The 16,477-nt window shown below is 44.7% G+C and overlaps 1 protein-coding gene across 1 annotated transcript in view; it reads left to right on the top strand.

The window, feature by feature from the left end:
• The window catches only part of LOC117422021 (polypeptide N-acetylgalactosaminyltransferase 16-like), a 51,898-nt gene that overhangs the window by 28,824 nt on the left and 6,597 nt on the right, over window positions 1–16,477 (top strand). Inside the window, exons 6-13 of the mRNA XM_034036620.3 lie at window positions 270–391; window positions 828–915; window positions 10,892–10,976; window positions 11,844–11,947; window positions 13,237–13,363; window positions 13,752–13,844; window positions 14,845–14,928; window positions 15,279–15,420. Of these exons, the coding sequence (XP_033892511.1) occupies window positions 270–391; window positions 828–915; window positions 10,892–10,976; window positions 11,844–11,947; window positions 13,237–13,363; window positions 13,752–13,844; window positions 14,845–14,928; window positions 15,279–15,420 (845 nt within the window). The remainder of the gene's footprint in view (window positions 1–269; window positions 392–827; window positions 916–10,891; window positions 10,977–11,843; window positions 11,948–13,236; window positions 13,364–13,751; window positions 13,845–14,844; window positions 14,929–15,278; window positions 15,421–16,477) is intronic.

The raw sequence follows: 16,477 nt of genomic DNA, 5'->3' as shown, positions 1-16,477 counted from the left end.
CTCTCTCCCTCACACTCCCATTCTCTTCTGTCTCTCTTCTCTTACTCTGTTTCCCTCCCTCTCTCCTCACCCTCTCCTCTCTCCCTCCCTCTCTCCCATTCTCTTCTGTCTCTCTTCTCTTACCTCTCTCCCTTTCTCCCTCCCTCTCTCCCCACCCCCTCTTCTCTCTCCCTGACACTCCCTTCCTCTCTCTCCATTCTCTTCTGTCTCTCTTCTCTTACCTCTCTCCCTGTCTCCCTCCCTCTCTCCTCACCCTCTCCTCTGTGCAGGTCTGATTCGCTCTCGTGTACGAGGTGCTGAATCAGCCACAGCCTCTATCCTGACCTTCCTGGACAGTCACTGCGAGGTGAACACGGAGTGGCTGCAGCCCATGCTGCAGAGAGTCAAAGAGGTACGAGAACCCAGCGTGCAGAGCCCCTGCATTCACCCGCCTGAACTGCATCCCCCACCTGCCTGGAGCCTCTATGAGTTTGTCACACTGACCACTAGAGATGTGTAGCGGTATTTTCTGCCCCCCCCCCCCATGAAACACGACTTAATATAGAGATTTTCAATTTACTAACTCGCAGTTTCAACAGTTTCAGAGGGGACAGAAATTATAGCTGCACACCCCTAGTGGTCATTTTTATAAACACCAATCCAGAAATGTATCTTTTAGGAGGCTTTTCAGGTAAGCTCAGTAAAAAATTATCTAAGCTAAGCAAAATTGTACAGGACACATACAGCAATAGGACAAGTGCAGGGGCAGTATGATAGGGGCTGGCAGAGCAGCAGCCTTCACACCTGTCTGAATAGGAGTTAAAGCTGCACTCCCCCTTTCCCCCCAGGATCACACCCGTGTGGTGAGCCCCATCATTGATGTCATCAGTCTGGACAACTTTGCGTACCTGGCAGCATCCGCAGATCTCCGAGGAGGTAAACCATTGTTCCATATAGGGGTGGTAATGAAAGGCTGCAATGTCGTGTTGTTTACTGTGTCTGAAAATTAGAACTGTAAAGGAGCCTAGCATAGAACAGGTTCAGGTCTCTCAAACTGTAGGATATTCATAAGATTGTTGTAGCTTACAAAATGCTTTCTTAAATCTCAGCTGTCATCCAGTTCTACTGACTATGTAGAATCACACAGGTGAATTCTCATTTGAAATATTGCACTAGGTACAAGAAAGTGAAAGGAAGTTGTCAGTTTGCTTCCCTTCCCTTCCAGGAAATCTGTTACACTCTCATTTCCTGGGTCATTTCACCTCGGCAGTGTTTTTGGGTTTGCGCATCTTACTGGCTGCAAAGCATGTCAGTCATTAGGGGAAGCAGCTGGTTGGTTTCTAACCTGAAGGGGTGGGGACAGTTTCAATCTCCAGTTGAAATGACCATGAAAAGGCAGGACTATCAGAGACCTGTATAGAGATTGGAAGTACAAGGCAAGCAAATTGTGTAGAATTATTTTGCTAGATGTACCCTCTTTTAAAGATGTGTGATTGAGGGTTACATCACTGCAGCGATGCAGTTGAATTTCTTGACGCGTTAGTGAGGTGATTAGCCAGACCCGGTAAAGGCACATGGAAAGACTTTGCCCTCGTGTTTAGCCACTGAGATCAGGTCGGGCTGCTCTTTGGAAACTCGTCTGAGTGCCAGCAGCGGTCTGGCACAATCATTGGCTTCAATGACTTAATCACTGCTTTTACAACCTCATTATTCACTTGAGTCAGAAGAGAATATGCCATACTGCTACAGAGACGTGCACAACCAAGCCTAGCTCAAGTCTAGTTTCACAGACCCCAATTAGCCCTGATCTGGGGAAGAAACCAGCGCAGTATCTCTGGGAGTGCCTGCTGTATCCGTTTTAAAAAATCTGTTTAACATTTTCAGCAAATCTTCACAATATGCAGTTACGTTAATGTTAAAGTAATTGTAGCTAATACAATGCCTCTGCCATGCACATCTGTTCATTTTATAGGTCTCCAGTGTGCAGGTTTGGAAGAAGCTTGTATTATAGAAACATGGATTTAATTTTAAAACATGACATCTGGTTCTAGACTAGGGTTGGAAACCGTGCTTTCGGACTGTCTTGCACTTCCTGGTCATTTCACCTGGACAGTGAAATTGTCCCAACTCCTTCACCTGCTTCTTTTCTGTCAATAACCAATCAGCTGCTTCCCCTGCACTGACTGACATGCTTTGTCAATTACATCATTTTACCCAGAAGACACTGCAGTGGTGACGTGACCCAGGGGGTACAACAGCGAACAGACAACCCGAGACTAAGGCATAGAAACTGTGAGCTTCCATTAACCTAAAGGAGTGCTAACCAGGCCTTTACAGTCAATGTTGTATCTCGTCTTATTGGGAACGATGTAATTACTGGCTCCCCTTTTCTTGGAGCGAAGGTTTTTGGGTCCTTGTGGATCAGTTAAACTGCACTTACTGTAGGCAGTGTACCAGGAAGCACACACATCATGCTGATCTATGCTGTTGTACTCGGAAATCTCTTCATACCACATTAAAGGCAGTTATAATGCTGCTTGTGCTATAAAGAATAAGAAAATGAACTTGGCACTCCTTTAGGAGCTGGCCAGTGTCAAGGGAATATCGGAACGAACCCTCAATTTCACATGGACTCGGTGGATGTCAGCAATAAGGGTTTATTATATTCTCTTCTGCAGTTTGGTGCCAACACTGTAGGAGTTTGTATTACTGGCAGGAGATGCAAGATTTCCATTGTGTGATCATCCTGCTGAAAGCAAACACAGATCTCATTGCTAAACTCCTAACTGTTCAGGACATTCAACCCTAGAGGCTGGCTAACTGGCATCAAAATAGCTCAGTGGGTCTTTTTTCATCCAGGATGCTCTCTTTAAAGTAACTAAGACTAATGTTCCCATCAGGGATACAGAGTATGCCTGTATCTAGACAGCTGCTTGTCTCATTGTCATCACTCTTGCTAAGGACATTCGTTAGCAGAAGTTATTGCATGTAGCATAATCTGAGGGTGTGTGTCTGTCTGTCCTGCCATCTGTCTGTATGTCACATTGTATACATGTATTAATCTGAGGGTGTGTGTCTGTCTGTCACATTGTATACATATATCTGGAGAGCGGCTTTCCTAATTATGATGACACTTGGTTAGGACCTACTTTTTTTTTTTTAATTTAGTAGTCGCCAGTAGTTTTTTTATCATTTTCTCCCAATTTAGAATAGCGAATTATTTTTAGGCTCAGCTGACCGCTACCACCCCCGCGCTGTCCTCTGAAGCGTGTGCCGTCAGCCGACCGCTTCTTTTCACACTGCAGGCCCACCATGCTGCCACCTCAGAGCTACAACGTTGGAGGACAACACAGCTCTGGGCAGCTTACAGGCAAGCCCGCAGGCGCCCGGACTACAGGGTCTCTCTTGCAGAGCTGTGAGGGGAAGCTCTGTTGGTGGCTGCCTAATTCCAGACTATAGTCAGTGCCATTGTCCGTCACCTTTCACCAGCATCAACAAGAAATAAATAAATAAACAGGGATAAACGCTTCTTCCGCACACTTATTGCTGACATTTACGCTGAGAAAGCTCATCCGAGAGCTCATTCTCATTGCTGACATTTACACTGAGAAAGCTCATCCGAGAGCTCATTCTCATTGCTGACATTTACACTGAGAAAGCTCATCCGAGAGCTCATTCTCATTGCTGACATTTACACTGAGAAAGCTCATCCGAGAGCTCATTCTCATTGCTGGCATTTACACTGAGAAAGCTCATCCGAGAGCTCATTCTCATTGCTGACATTTACACTGAGAGCTCATCCGAGAGCTCATTCTCATTGCTGGCATTTACACTGAGAGCTCATCCGAGAGCTCATTCTCATTGCTGACATTTACACTGAGAAAGCTCATCCGAGAGCTCATTTTCATTGCTGACATTTACACTGAGAGCTCTTCCGAGAGCTCATTCTCATTGCTGGCATTTACACTGAGAGCTCTTCCGAGAGCTCATTTTCATTGCTGGCATTTACACTGAGAGCTCATCTGAGAGCTCATTCTCATTGCTGGCATTTACACTGAGAGCTCATCCGAGAGCTCATTTTCATTGCTGGCATTTACACTGAGAGCTCATCCGAGAGCTCATTCTCATTGCTGGCATTTACACTGAGAGCTCTTCCGAGAGCTCATTTTCATTGCTGGCATTTACACTGAGAGCTCATCCGAGAGCTCATTCTCATTGCTGGCATTTACACTGAGAGCTCATCCGAGAGCTCATTTTCATTGCTGACATTTACACTGAGAGCTCTTCCGAGAGCTCATTCTCATTGCTGGCATTTACACTGAGAGCTCTTCCAAGAGCTCATTCTCATTGCTGGCATTTACACTGAGAGCTCTTCCGAGAGCTCATTCTCATTGCTGGCATTTACACTGAGAGCTCTTCCGAGAGCTCATTCTCATTGCTGGCATTCTCTCTTTCCCTTTAAAGTGGCACACAATCTGGGTCTGCTTCATGATCTAATAATCCATTCCCAGGAAACTCAATTTTATGCAGACGCAGGAAATTAAAACAAACCTATTAGAAAGTCTAAAATGCAGCTCCATATGGTCCTTTTTTATTTATTGTAAATATTTATACAGGAAAAGACAGTCGAGCTGCTAGATGTCATTCAGGAGGGCGTCGAGCTGGCAGGCAGAGGATTGTGCAGAATTTCAGAGTTTCCACGGCAAAGGCAAAAACTGAAGTTTCACAAATGTCTTAGCCAACAGATACAAGCTTTGGTACAATCCTAGCGTATAGTTGTCAAAATGAAAGCGTCGATTAAAATAAAAATAAAAACAACATACTCATCTGTATCATATATACAGTATATGACTGTTTTAATCAAAATCTCTCTCTCTCTCTCTCAAATTCAAATTCAAACTGGCTTTATTAGCATGACAGGAGCGATCCAGTGTTGATAAAGCATTTCAACACACGTTACATCAAATAAAATATAATGTTAATAACACACAATATCAACTGTTCCCCCCTCTCCTTCCTTCTTAACAGAATATAAACAATATACCCCCCCCCCAGTCTAATTTAACAATAAACAGTGCAGTTGTATTGAGTGTCTCACACTGTCCCTCAGACTGGGACAGGCACACACGTACTGGGCTGCCCGCTCTGCTGTCAGAGCCTCCTCTCCCAGCAGGATCCGCAGCTTCTCAGGGTCAGGCAGGTGTGGAAACTGGGTCCACTGACTCGAGAATTTGCCCTTATTTGGCAGTATTTGGAGCAGGACAGCAGGAAGTGTGCCTCTGCTTCACCTCCCCGCTCACAGTGACTGCACAGCCGGTTCGGTCTGGCCAGCCAGCTGTTTTTGTGCCGGCCTGTTTCGATGGCCTGGCTGTGGTCACTGAGTCTGTACTTCGTTAGGGTTTGTCTTTGTTTGGGATCTTTTATCCTGACAGGATACTGTGCCAGGGTGAAGTCCCTGTTCAGGGCCCCATAGCATTCCACTTTGTTAATTCATTTTGTTTCATTATGCCGATGCTCAATGTATGTCATTTTATTATTGAGATCAATTTGTTTCAATGTTATTGCTGTCATTTTGTCATTGGCACTGTTGCCAGGCTGGTGTTTCTTTGCTAGTTGTCTCAGGGGGTCTCTCTCTGAGCAGAACTGGTGTCTCTGGGATGCTTTGTGCTGATAGGAGTGTGGCTCAGCCTGGCTCAGATGGATCCAGAATTTGGCCGCTCTTTTTTCAATGGGTAGCAGTAAGGGGAAGTGACCGAGTTCAGCCCGACACGCATGGATGGGGGAGTTTCTATGTGTATGTAAAATGTTTTTACAAAATTCTAAATGGAAAGTTTCAATTTGACTTTTATTCCATGTTTTGTAATTACATTTCGCTGCCATAAAGAAGGATTGGTTGTCTAACACTATGAAAGATTTTTAGCCAGATCTTTATTGGAGGGTTATATTTGTAAAGTGTTTTCTTTATGGCATAGTAGGCTCTGTGTGCTTTTTCCCTCAATGTGTTTATAGCCATATTGAAGCTCCCTGACGAGCTGATGGTCAGACCCAGGTAAACGTATCTTGTGGTGTGTTCCAGGGTGGTGATTCCCACAGTGAAGCGGTTCCTGCTTTCCCTGTGGTCTGACCTTCTTCTGGAAGACCATAATCTGGTTTTGTCCAGATTTACTGTCAGTGCCCAGGTCTGACAGGTCTCACAGTACTGCTCTAGCAGTGACAGGCTGTGCTGCAGACCCTGCTTTGTGGGTGACAGCAGGACCAGGTCACCTGCGTAGAGCAGGAATTTTATTTCAGTGTCATGTAGAGTGAGTCCAGGGGCTGCAGACCGCTCCAGCACTGTGGCCAGCTTGTTGATATAGATGTTGAACAGTGTTGGACTCAGACTGCAGCCCTGTCTCACTCCATGTCCCTGTGTGAAGAATTCTGTTCTTTTGTTAACCATTTTAACACTGCATTTATTTTCTGAGTACATCGATTTTATGATGTCATAGACTTTGCCCCCTACACCACTTTGAAGTAGTCCTTCGTGCCAAATTGAATCAAATGCCTTTTTAAAATCTATAAAGCAGGCGAGTATTTTTCCTTTATTAGTTTGGTGGACGTGTTTGTTTATTAGGGTGTGTAGGGTGTAAACATGGTCAGAAGTGCTGTGTTTTGGTAGAAATCCAATCTGACTCTTACTCAAGACACTGTGTTCGGCCAGTATCCGGGTGTTAATGATACTGCAGAACACCTTCCACAGATTACTGCTCACACAGATACCTCGGTAGTTGTTGGGGTTGAATTTGTCTCCAATTTTATAGATGGGGGTAATGAGGCCTTGATTCCAGATCCCAGGAACACACCCAGCTCTCGGGACTAGGTTGAAGAGTTTGAGGAGGGCTTCTTGCAGCTTAGGGCTACTGTGTTTGAGCATCTCAGTGCTGATGCTGTCGGGCCCGCAGGCTCTCCTGGGCTTGAGGATCTGCAGATTCTTTTTGAGCTCTAGTAGAGTGATCGGGGTGTCCAATGGGTTTTGGTTATGTTTGAGTGTTGTTTCGAATTCTTTTAATTGTTTATGTATTGAGGTCTGATTTGAATTTAGTTTGTTGTTTTCTATTTTTTGAGTTCTTCAAAATAGTTTTTCCAAATATTGCCATTTTGGATTGTCAATTTTTTTCTGTTATTTGAGGTGTTTAATTTTTTCCACAATTCCCAAAATTAGTTTTGTGAATTGCTTCTTCAATTTGGGTCAGCTCTTTGGACATGTACTGTTCCCTTTTCTTATTGAGGAGGTGTTTGTACTGCTTCAGAGCCTGGTGGTAGCTGAGGCGTAGTTCCTTATGACTGGGCTCTCTCTGTTTCTGGTTTGACAGCTGCCTCGGGTGCTTTCTAGCTGATGCACATTCGCTGTCAAACCATTTTTCTTTGGGTTTGTTTTTTTCTAGTTTTGATTTTATTGCCAATTTTTCAAATATGTTGTTTAAATTTTGTACAGCCAGAATGATTCCTTCTTTATTGTAGTGGTATTGTTTGTACTGAAAGCTGTTTAGCATGCTTTCAATCTCAGCACTTCTCATTGCTGCCTGCTAGTCTGCAGTGCTGGTCTCTGTCCACTTGTATGTGGGGTGAAGGTTGAACAGTTTGGCTGGAGGGTTCGGATCCCTGGTAGGCTGTTCTGGTTTCTTTAGGTACAGTGTTATTTGACTGTGGTCTGACAGGGGCGTTTGTGGCACTACTATAAATGCATTTATACATTCTGGGTCCATGTCTGTGATGGCATGGTCTACCACACTCCTACCTAACACTGAGTTAAATGTGAATCTCTGCATTGAGTCCCCCCAGGTCCTGCCATTAACGATGTACAGACCCAGGCCTTTGCAGAGTTGCACTCTCTGCTTCCCACTCTTATTCCCCACACTGCCGTGGCTGTGCCTGTGTGTGGTACAAAGGGGTGTCTCCAAATAGGTGGCTGTTCCCCTCTGTGCTGATGTAGTCAATCTCTCTGCCAGTCCTGGCGTTGAGATCTCCACACAGCAGCACAGAGCCCAGTGTATGGAAGTGTATGACTTCAGATTCAAGGTTTTGAAAATCCTCTTCTTTGCGGTATGTGGAGTCTGACGGTGGCATATAAATTGCGCACAGATAAATGTTCAGATTGGTGTTTATAATTTCTCTTTTTATTGGGATCCCAGCGTGTGTCTGCCCTCTCTGAACTGGGAGGATATAGTTTGCGAGTTCCAGTACCAGACGATGATGCCCCCTGAGTCTCTGCCAGGTTTAATGTGGGTTTTTTTCAGGGAGGGTGCTATTAGTTCTCTATAACCGCTAGGACAGTGTGTAGACACATCTCCACAAGTCCATGTTTCGTGGAGAATGATTATTTCGGAATGATTTACACTATTTACAAAGTCAGGGTCTGTGCTCTTTGTTCCAAAGGTTGAGGAACACAGGCCCTGGATATTCCAACTACTTATTTTAAATGATGCATTTTTTAAGTTTTTGTTATGTTTCACATTTGATTGTTTGATTTGTGGTCTATATTATTATTATTATTATTATTATTATTATTATTATTATTATTATTATTATTATTATTATTATTATTATTTGTTTAATAATGATAAATATCCATGGGATTATCTCTATAGGAGACTTAGCTATATGTACTATGTTATGTACAGACATGCACGTACATATGCACATGTGTATGTGTGTATATATACACACATATACTATACATACATACATACATACACACACACACATATATATATATATATATATATATATATATATATATATATATATATATATATATATATATATATATATATGCACACATACACATGTGCATATACATGTATACATATACACACACATACCCATACACACATCAGATGTACACACCCAAACGCATGCTACTATTATTATATATATAACTGTGTGTATATATCCATACATACATACACAGATACACAGCCATATATATATATATATATATATATATATATATATATATATATATATATATATATATATATATATATATATACATACATACATACATACATACATACATACATACATACATACATACATACATACATACATACACACACATACATAGATATATATATATATTTTTTTGACACCCAATTAACTCATGAGTTTGGTACATATGATATTGAGCAGCTTTCTTATCTGGTTCAGTTCGGTGGATGCTGGGTTCCCTGCTGCTGCATAGCTGTCTGGCTGTGCTGGTTGCTGTTGCTGGCTGATCACTATGCCTTTGCTGCGCTGCGCAGGGGCTCGGGACTGGGGGCTCTGCGTGGTCCCTGAGGCTGGGGGCTCTGCGTGGTCTCTGGGGCTGGGGGCTTCTTTGGGCTCGGGGGCGGCTGGGTGTGCTCCTGGTCTCGGTGTAGGTGCTAGTGGGGGTCACGGCCCAGGGCGGTGTCCTTGAGGACCTTAGCAAACAGCCTCACGCCCTCCCTGTTGAGATGCACCTGGTCATAGAGATGATGGTGCTGGATGTCACGGTGGTGTGTCAGGTGCACGTTTGGCAGCAGGGCGCAGCCTCGGGACACCTCAGCATTGATGTTATTGATGACTCGCTGCGGCACGTCTGCTCTGGGCTCCTCAAGGTTTGGCCACGTCGCCCCTGTGTGCGTTCAGGTCGTTAGTCCCGGTGTGGATCAGGATGTGCTTGGCATCGCTCAGTCTTCGCCCTGACAGCAGGTCCAGGGCCGTCTGTGTTGTTGGGCTCAGGGGTGCAGTGTGTGTTTGTGTCAGTGCTCTGGGGTGCGGTGTGTGTGTCAGTGCTCAGGGATGCAGTGTGTGTTTGTGTCAGTGCTCAGGGATGCAGTGTGTGTGTCACTGCTTGGGGGTGCAGTGTGTGTGTCAGTGCTCGGGGGTGCAGTGTGTGTGTCGGTGATCAGGGATGCAGTGTGTGTCAGTGCTTGGGGGTGCAGTGTTTGTGTCAGTGCTTAGGGATGTAGTGTGTGTGTCAGTGCTCGGGGATGCAGTGTGTGTGTGTCAGTTCTCGGGGATGCAGTGTGTGTGTGTCAGTGCTCGGGGGTGCAGTGTTTGTGCCAGTGCTCAGGGATGCAGTGTGTGTGTCAGTGCTCGGGGATGCAGTGTGTGTGTCAGTGCAGGCTGGGTGATGGGTGTTGTGCAGTGTTTCTCTCAGTTCCTCCAGTTCTCTCTGCAGGCTCTTCAGGTGGTTGTGCTGGGCTGTCCTGGCCAGCTCCTCTCTCACTCTCTAGAACAGCAGGTTGCTCGACTCTGCTCTCCCCCAGCACAGTGTAGTCTGCAATCAGGGGCTCTGGGGATTCTCTCAGAAACTTGTTTTTATATTGTTTCGTGGCCTTTTTAGAGCAAACTTCTTCAGGGTATTTTATTTCACAGCCCTGCTCTGCAGTGAGAGTGCTGCTGGTGAGAGGAGCTATGATTGATACATTTCTATCAGTCTGAGTGGCAGTTGCTGGGTCTAGCCCAAATTAAATTCTCCCTCTGCATTTTTTGAAAATGAATTGCAGTAAATCTGAAGTTTGATAAGCCTAATTTATTTTAATTATAGTATTTTCTATCTTCTCTTCAATTTAAATTTAGACAGACTTACTTTGGCTGTCTCTGTCTTTCTTTCTTTCCCAAACTTCCCTTTTCTTTCTCCTGTTTTCACTCTTTTGTTCCTTTTCTTTAAATCCTTTTAATCCTGATGTTTTTCTTCTTGAAAAATATCCTCCCTGTCTCCTCTAGCTGTTTAGACAGATTTATGCCAAATTTTAGATCACAAATCAAACATTTTTCTGTGTAAACATTTCTAAGTAATATTTCTTTTTAGGAGCTCATCTCTCTCTCTCTCTCTCTCTCTCTCTCTCTCTCTCTCTCTCTCTCTCTCTCTCTCTCTCTCTCTCTCTCTCTCTCTCTCTCTCAGGGTTTGACTGGAGTCTACACTTTAAATGGGAGCAGATTCCGATAGACCAGAAGATGTCCAGGACAGACCCCACACAACCAATCAGGTAGCGCTCTTTTAACAATTTAACCAATGAGATTAAAGCAGGAATATTAACATTCATTAACCCTTTTGTGGCAGTGTGGTCATCTCCGAGACCATACGAGTTACTAACTTCATATTTTGGAATGTTCTTTGAAGACTCTAGGCTTAAAGTGACGGGTCACCTTAACGTTGACCATTGACCCAGTATGACTGTCATATTGGGGCCATGTGATTTGTCAGAGACTGCACATGTTGAGATAGTGTGTTCACAATTGGCACGCAACAGTATTCAATGATTCTCTTGACCAATGTTTTTATGTTCTCCAGCCAGAATTTAGAAGCCATTTTAGATTCAGCCTCCATATTACCATTACCAAACTAAACATTTCCAGCAGTAATCTAAGCTTCTGTCATTCACGTTTGATTTCAAAAGTGTTACTGTGCAGTGGCTTGTTTTACCTCGCCACCATATTTCAGAACCATTAAGAAACTTTATAGACCTGCTTTCCAATTAAAAACAGCTAGTCATTTTTTCACACATATATTTTTTATTTCATGTACACAAATCAGTAAGAGTTTGCCACAGTTTTATCAACCAACCGCATGCTCTGTTTCTACACATTTGGTACACTGCTGTGTACTGTGATTCCTTCAGTAAAGTTATATTACAGTTTCACTGCAACATTGCTTTAACCTCTGGTCCTATGAATGATACAAACCACACGCTTTGAGACAGTGCTTTCATCTTGTTTCTGCAGCTGTATTCTGTGATTCTCTTCGATGGCTTTGTGCAGTAAAGAATCTCAATTTCACTGCCGTATCACTGGTATGAACCATGTGCTTTTTCAGTACAAAGAGAATCTGTTCCCTCCTCTGTCCTCTCTCCCAGGACTCCGGTGATCGCAGGAGGGATCTTTGTGATGGATAAGGGCTGGTTCAGCCACCTGGGGCAGTACGATTCACAGATGGACATCTGGGGCGGGGAGAATTTTGGTGAGACGACATCCTCCTCACAGCTGTGTCCTGTTCTAGCTAAAAAAATACAGAGAAACCTCTCTATTAGGGACAGTCAAAGGAACAACAAAGAGGGGTGGTGTTGTTACTGAAGGGACATAGAATTTCTTGTAAAAAAAGAATATAGCATTAGTTCAGCAATTTATTAAACTGCTTTACTGAACAGTTTACCCAGTATAAGTGTTGTTACTTAAAACCTACAATCACTTTGAAGTAGACAATTCTTTATTCATAAAATAGACGTTTAGCAGCCATTTCAGTTAGCAGAAAATGAATGAAGGGTCAGTCTGGCCGGCACTGAATGGCTGTATTTCTTGAAGGTAAAGCAGCGATGCACAAGCTGGCAAGCTCTGAAGCTGCTTGACTTCACTGGATTATCCCTCTGAAAAGTCAAATCACACAGGCAGCACCGTGTCCAAGAAGCGGGGCATCACAAAGATCAGAAAAAAGACCAGAAACAGATAAACCTCTCGTTTTAGCTACAGTTTGGATACCCTACATTGTATGAAAAAAATATTAATTCATATTTTTTGAAGATGCAAGCCCACTTTTATTGTTTAAAAAAAATAAATTAACAAGCGCTGTATGTATGTGAAGATCACAACCGAGAGTTTACAGTAACATCCGATCTGTGTTCATTTACCTGCTCGCTCAGCTACACAATACAAATCTAATTCACTGACCTACATAGCTTCGCGTAAATGCTGTGTGCATTCACAACCAAACAATACAGACACTAGCAGATTTGTATTTTCAGTGCATGGCATGCTGCATTTTTTTTTTTTTGTGAATCCAGACAAGCTTGAATAAAGCTTAGAGAAAAACAACCAATAACCTGTACAGGACCGAGCAGCATGTGCAGCCACAGATAGGAATGCCATCGTTAGGGTTAATATTATTCTTAATGTTTTATGAACAGATCTTGGCACTCGTGCATCACTTAAAAAAACAGCATTAAACACCAATAAAAACTGGTGAGCACATTTTAAATGTGGGGGTCCAAGTTAGTCCTGGTTGTTTCTTTATTGTGTATTAATAAGTCTGATCCCTGTTTGTAACTTGGCTGCTTTTGTATGTGGTAAAAGGTTTGGTCACAAAAAAACACTGAAACAAATTCTTCTTTTGGACACAAATGTCATTGTCATTGTAAATGGGAACATGTGGTAACAATTTCGGAGTGATTCATTATTTCTGGTATGATGCATATGTCCTGATATTTGGATGAGAGTGATAGCTGTCTCCCCTCCTCTCTCCGTCCCCTCTCTCAGAGCTGTCGTTCCGTGTGTGGATGTGTGGCGGGAGTCTGGAAATCCTCCCCTGCAGTCGTGTGGGTCATGTGTTCCGGAAGCGGCACCCGTATGCCTTCCCCGAGGGGAACGCCCTCACCTACATCAAGTGAGACTCCACCTCTATACAATCCCAGAGAGCATCAGTGCCCCTGCAGCTGGGAGCAGAGTTCAGGAGGAGAGACAGCCCCAGTGCCAAGTCAGATTCCCAGAGCTACCTCGCTTCCCTTGGAGTATAAATTCCCAGTATTCCATCAGCCAGCAGCCCCCCTTCTCCACCTCTACAGCAGCCCCTAGGCTTATATGTGGGGGTCTTGTATCATCCTAAAATATCTGTCAGGTGATCATCTCACTTAACCCAGTGGGTAGGAACCCAAATTCTTCATCAATATTCTGCTGTCATTTGTATATGTTCCATTGTTCATTCAAATACCGTCCTGTTCTCCTCACGATGTGTGGAGTGTTTATCATGAATGTGTCTGTCTGTCTGTCATTAGGAATACCAGGCGTGCTGCGGAGGTCTGGATGGACGATTACAAGCAGTATTATTACGCAGCCCGGCCGGCCGCTCATGGGAAGTCATTCGGCAGGTCAGTCGCACACGCACGCACGCACACACACGCACACACACGCACACACACGCACACACACACACACACACAGTCCTGTACCCCCCCTCCTCACACACACACAGTCCTGTAACCCCCCCCTCCTCACACACACACACTCACACACACAGTCCTGTAACCCCCCCTCCTCACACACACACACACACAGTCCTGTACCCCCCCTCCTCACACACACACAGTCCTGTAACCCCCCCTCCTCACACACACACACTCACACACACAGTCCTGTAACCCCCCCTCCTCACACACACACACACATACACACACAGTCCTGTAACCCCCCCTCCTCACACACACACAGTCCTGTAACTCCCCCTCCTCACACACACACACACACACACACAGTCCTGTACCCCCCCTCCTCACACACACACACTCACACACACAGTCCTGTAACCCCTCCTCCTCACACACACACACACACACACACACAGTCCTGTAATCCTCCCTCCTCACACACACACACACACACACACACACACAGTCCTGTACCCCCCCTCCTCACACACTCACACAGTCCTGTACCCCCCTCCTCACACACACACACACACACACACACACACACACAGTCCTGTAAACCCCCCCTCCTCACACACTCACACAGTCCTGTACCCCCCTCCTCACACACACACACACACACACACACACACACTAACTCACACACACACACACACAGTAGGGGTGAATAGGGGTGTAACAATTCACTGTGCATCGATGAATTGCGATACTTTCTTGACATGACATGTCTTATTGTAATAGAAGTATGCATCATCAAGAACCATCAAGAACCAGAAGCACAGCATTCAAGCGGCTCTTAAATGAAGCATGTGTGTTTTATAGCTGGTATGGATACATACTCTGCCTGTCTCATTTCATTTCACTTCTAGTTGGTCACAGACATGAACCAGAGGGTCGATAAGCCAGCTAGTGGTGGTCTCTAACCTCCTGCTTGTCTCTGCAGCATTGCTGAGCGGGTGGAGCTCCGCAGGAAGCTGAACTGCAACTCCTTCCTGTGGTACTTGGAGAATGTCTACCCCGAGCTCCAGTGAGTGTGCCAGCCCAGGCCGGCCTGCACTGCAATACACAGCTGGGTTCTCACTTACAATCACTGTCCCAATGTGCACCCATTGGATAATAACTACCCCCAGTGTCATTAGCACCAGCGCGTTCTGAAAAGAGAAATACAAACGCATTTAGTTTTCTTAAAGACTGTTTATTATGGAATGGTGTGTGTTCCTAACCCTCATTTGCTCATTGTGTGTAAGACAGTTGATTGCTCTCTATCTAGTCCAGTTTCCCTGGTCAAGTGTGCCACTCACAATGACTGTGGCAGCAGCCGTGTCTCCACTCTGCTCTTCAGTTAGCTTCCCTCCCCCTGGTTTCTGTCTCATGCAGGATCCCAGCGAAGGAAGCCAGCCCCAGCGCGGTCCGGCAGAATGGGAGGTGTCTGGAATCGCTGGGCCAGGATAAACTGGGGGACCTCGTGGTCAGTGTGGGGGAGTGCAGGGTGACCCTGGGCAGCCTGCCCCTCTCACAGGTGGGCTCTGTTCACAGTGTAACTTACACGTCAGTGAATGGAATTGTCAGTGGCCTCGCCAGGATGTGGTTATGTGGGGTCCCATATATCACGGTTTCATTATTTTATTAAGATTTAGGCATCGTGCTTGAAACCAGAAAGCAGTGCAAAAATTTTTAAAACGTGTACTGGGTGTGTCCGTTAAAACCAGCAGGGGAGGGAGTCGCCCAGTACAACAGTATTGTATTTCTCTGTTAGAGTGAGCATCAAATGTGTCCCTTTACCTTTTTATGATGCTAGCCAGCATTGAGAGTGGTTCTAATTGCAGGAGCTGCTCTTCAGTTGCCTGCCATAGATATATGTAATATATCAAATAGATCAACCAAAAGTCTTTATAGAAGTAAGCAACAGCACCATTTAGTGAGCTGCCATTTATATTCCTGACAATACATGCTTCTTTCTAACATTAAGACACATGACCAAGCCTGCATTAAGACACATGACCAAGCCTGCATTAAGACACATGACCAAGCCTGCATTAAGACACATGACCAAGCCTGCATTAAGACACATGACCATTACATTGGTTGTTGACGTTGCCTCTTACTTCCTTGCAGTCCGCTAGCAGGCCAGGTTCCCATCACTTAAATAACAGATAGGGAACTCAAAATAGTCTACACTTGAAGTCTGGTTGCTGTAGTTCTACCGGGTTATACTGGAAAGGTTTGAGATGTCTGCTTTAAGTTATGCTGTATTGCACACAGGGAAATGCTTGCACTATAAAACAATATCTAAGCATAGCAGCTGATTACCCAGAGCCCTCACAGAACCTTGAGCGAGACTGAGAGACTGTGTTGCTGGTGTTTATCCCCGGGAGTATTGAGTTACCCAGAGCCCTTACAGAACCTCGAGTGAGACACAGAGACTGTGTTGCTGGTGTTTATCCCTGGGAGTATTGAGTTACCCAGAGCCCTTACAGAACCTCGAGTGAAACTGAGACTGTGTTGCTGGTGTTTATCCCCGGCAGTATTGAGCCCTGTGGAGTTGACATCACCATCGGTGTCCTGAGTGAACTGTG

Source organism: Acipenser ruthenus, chromosome 15 (genome assembly GCF_902713425.1).
Source record: "Acipenser ruthenus chromosome 15, fAciRut3.2 maternal haplotype, whole genome shotgun sequence".
NCBI classification, from domain to species: domain Eukaryota; kingdom Metazoa; phylum Chordata; class Actinopteri; order Acipenseriformes; family Acipenseridae; genus Acipenser; species Acipenser ruthenus.
The sequence above is the reverse complement of the archived record's forward strand: the minus strand, read 5'-3'. Positions and strand labels throughout refer to the sequence as shown.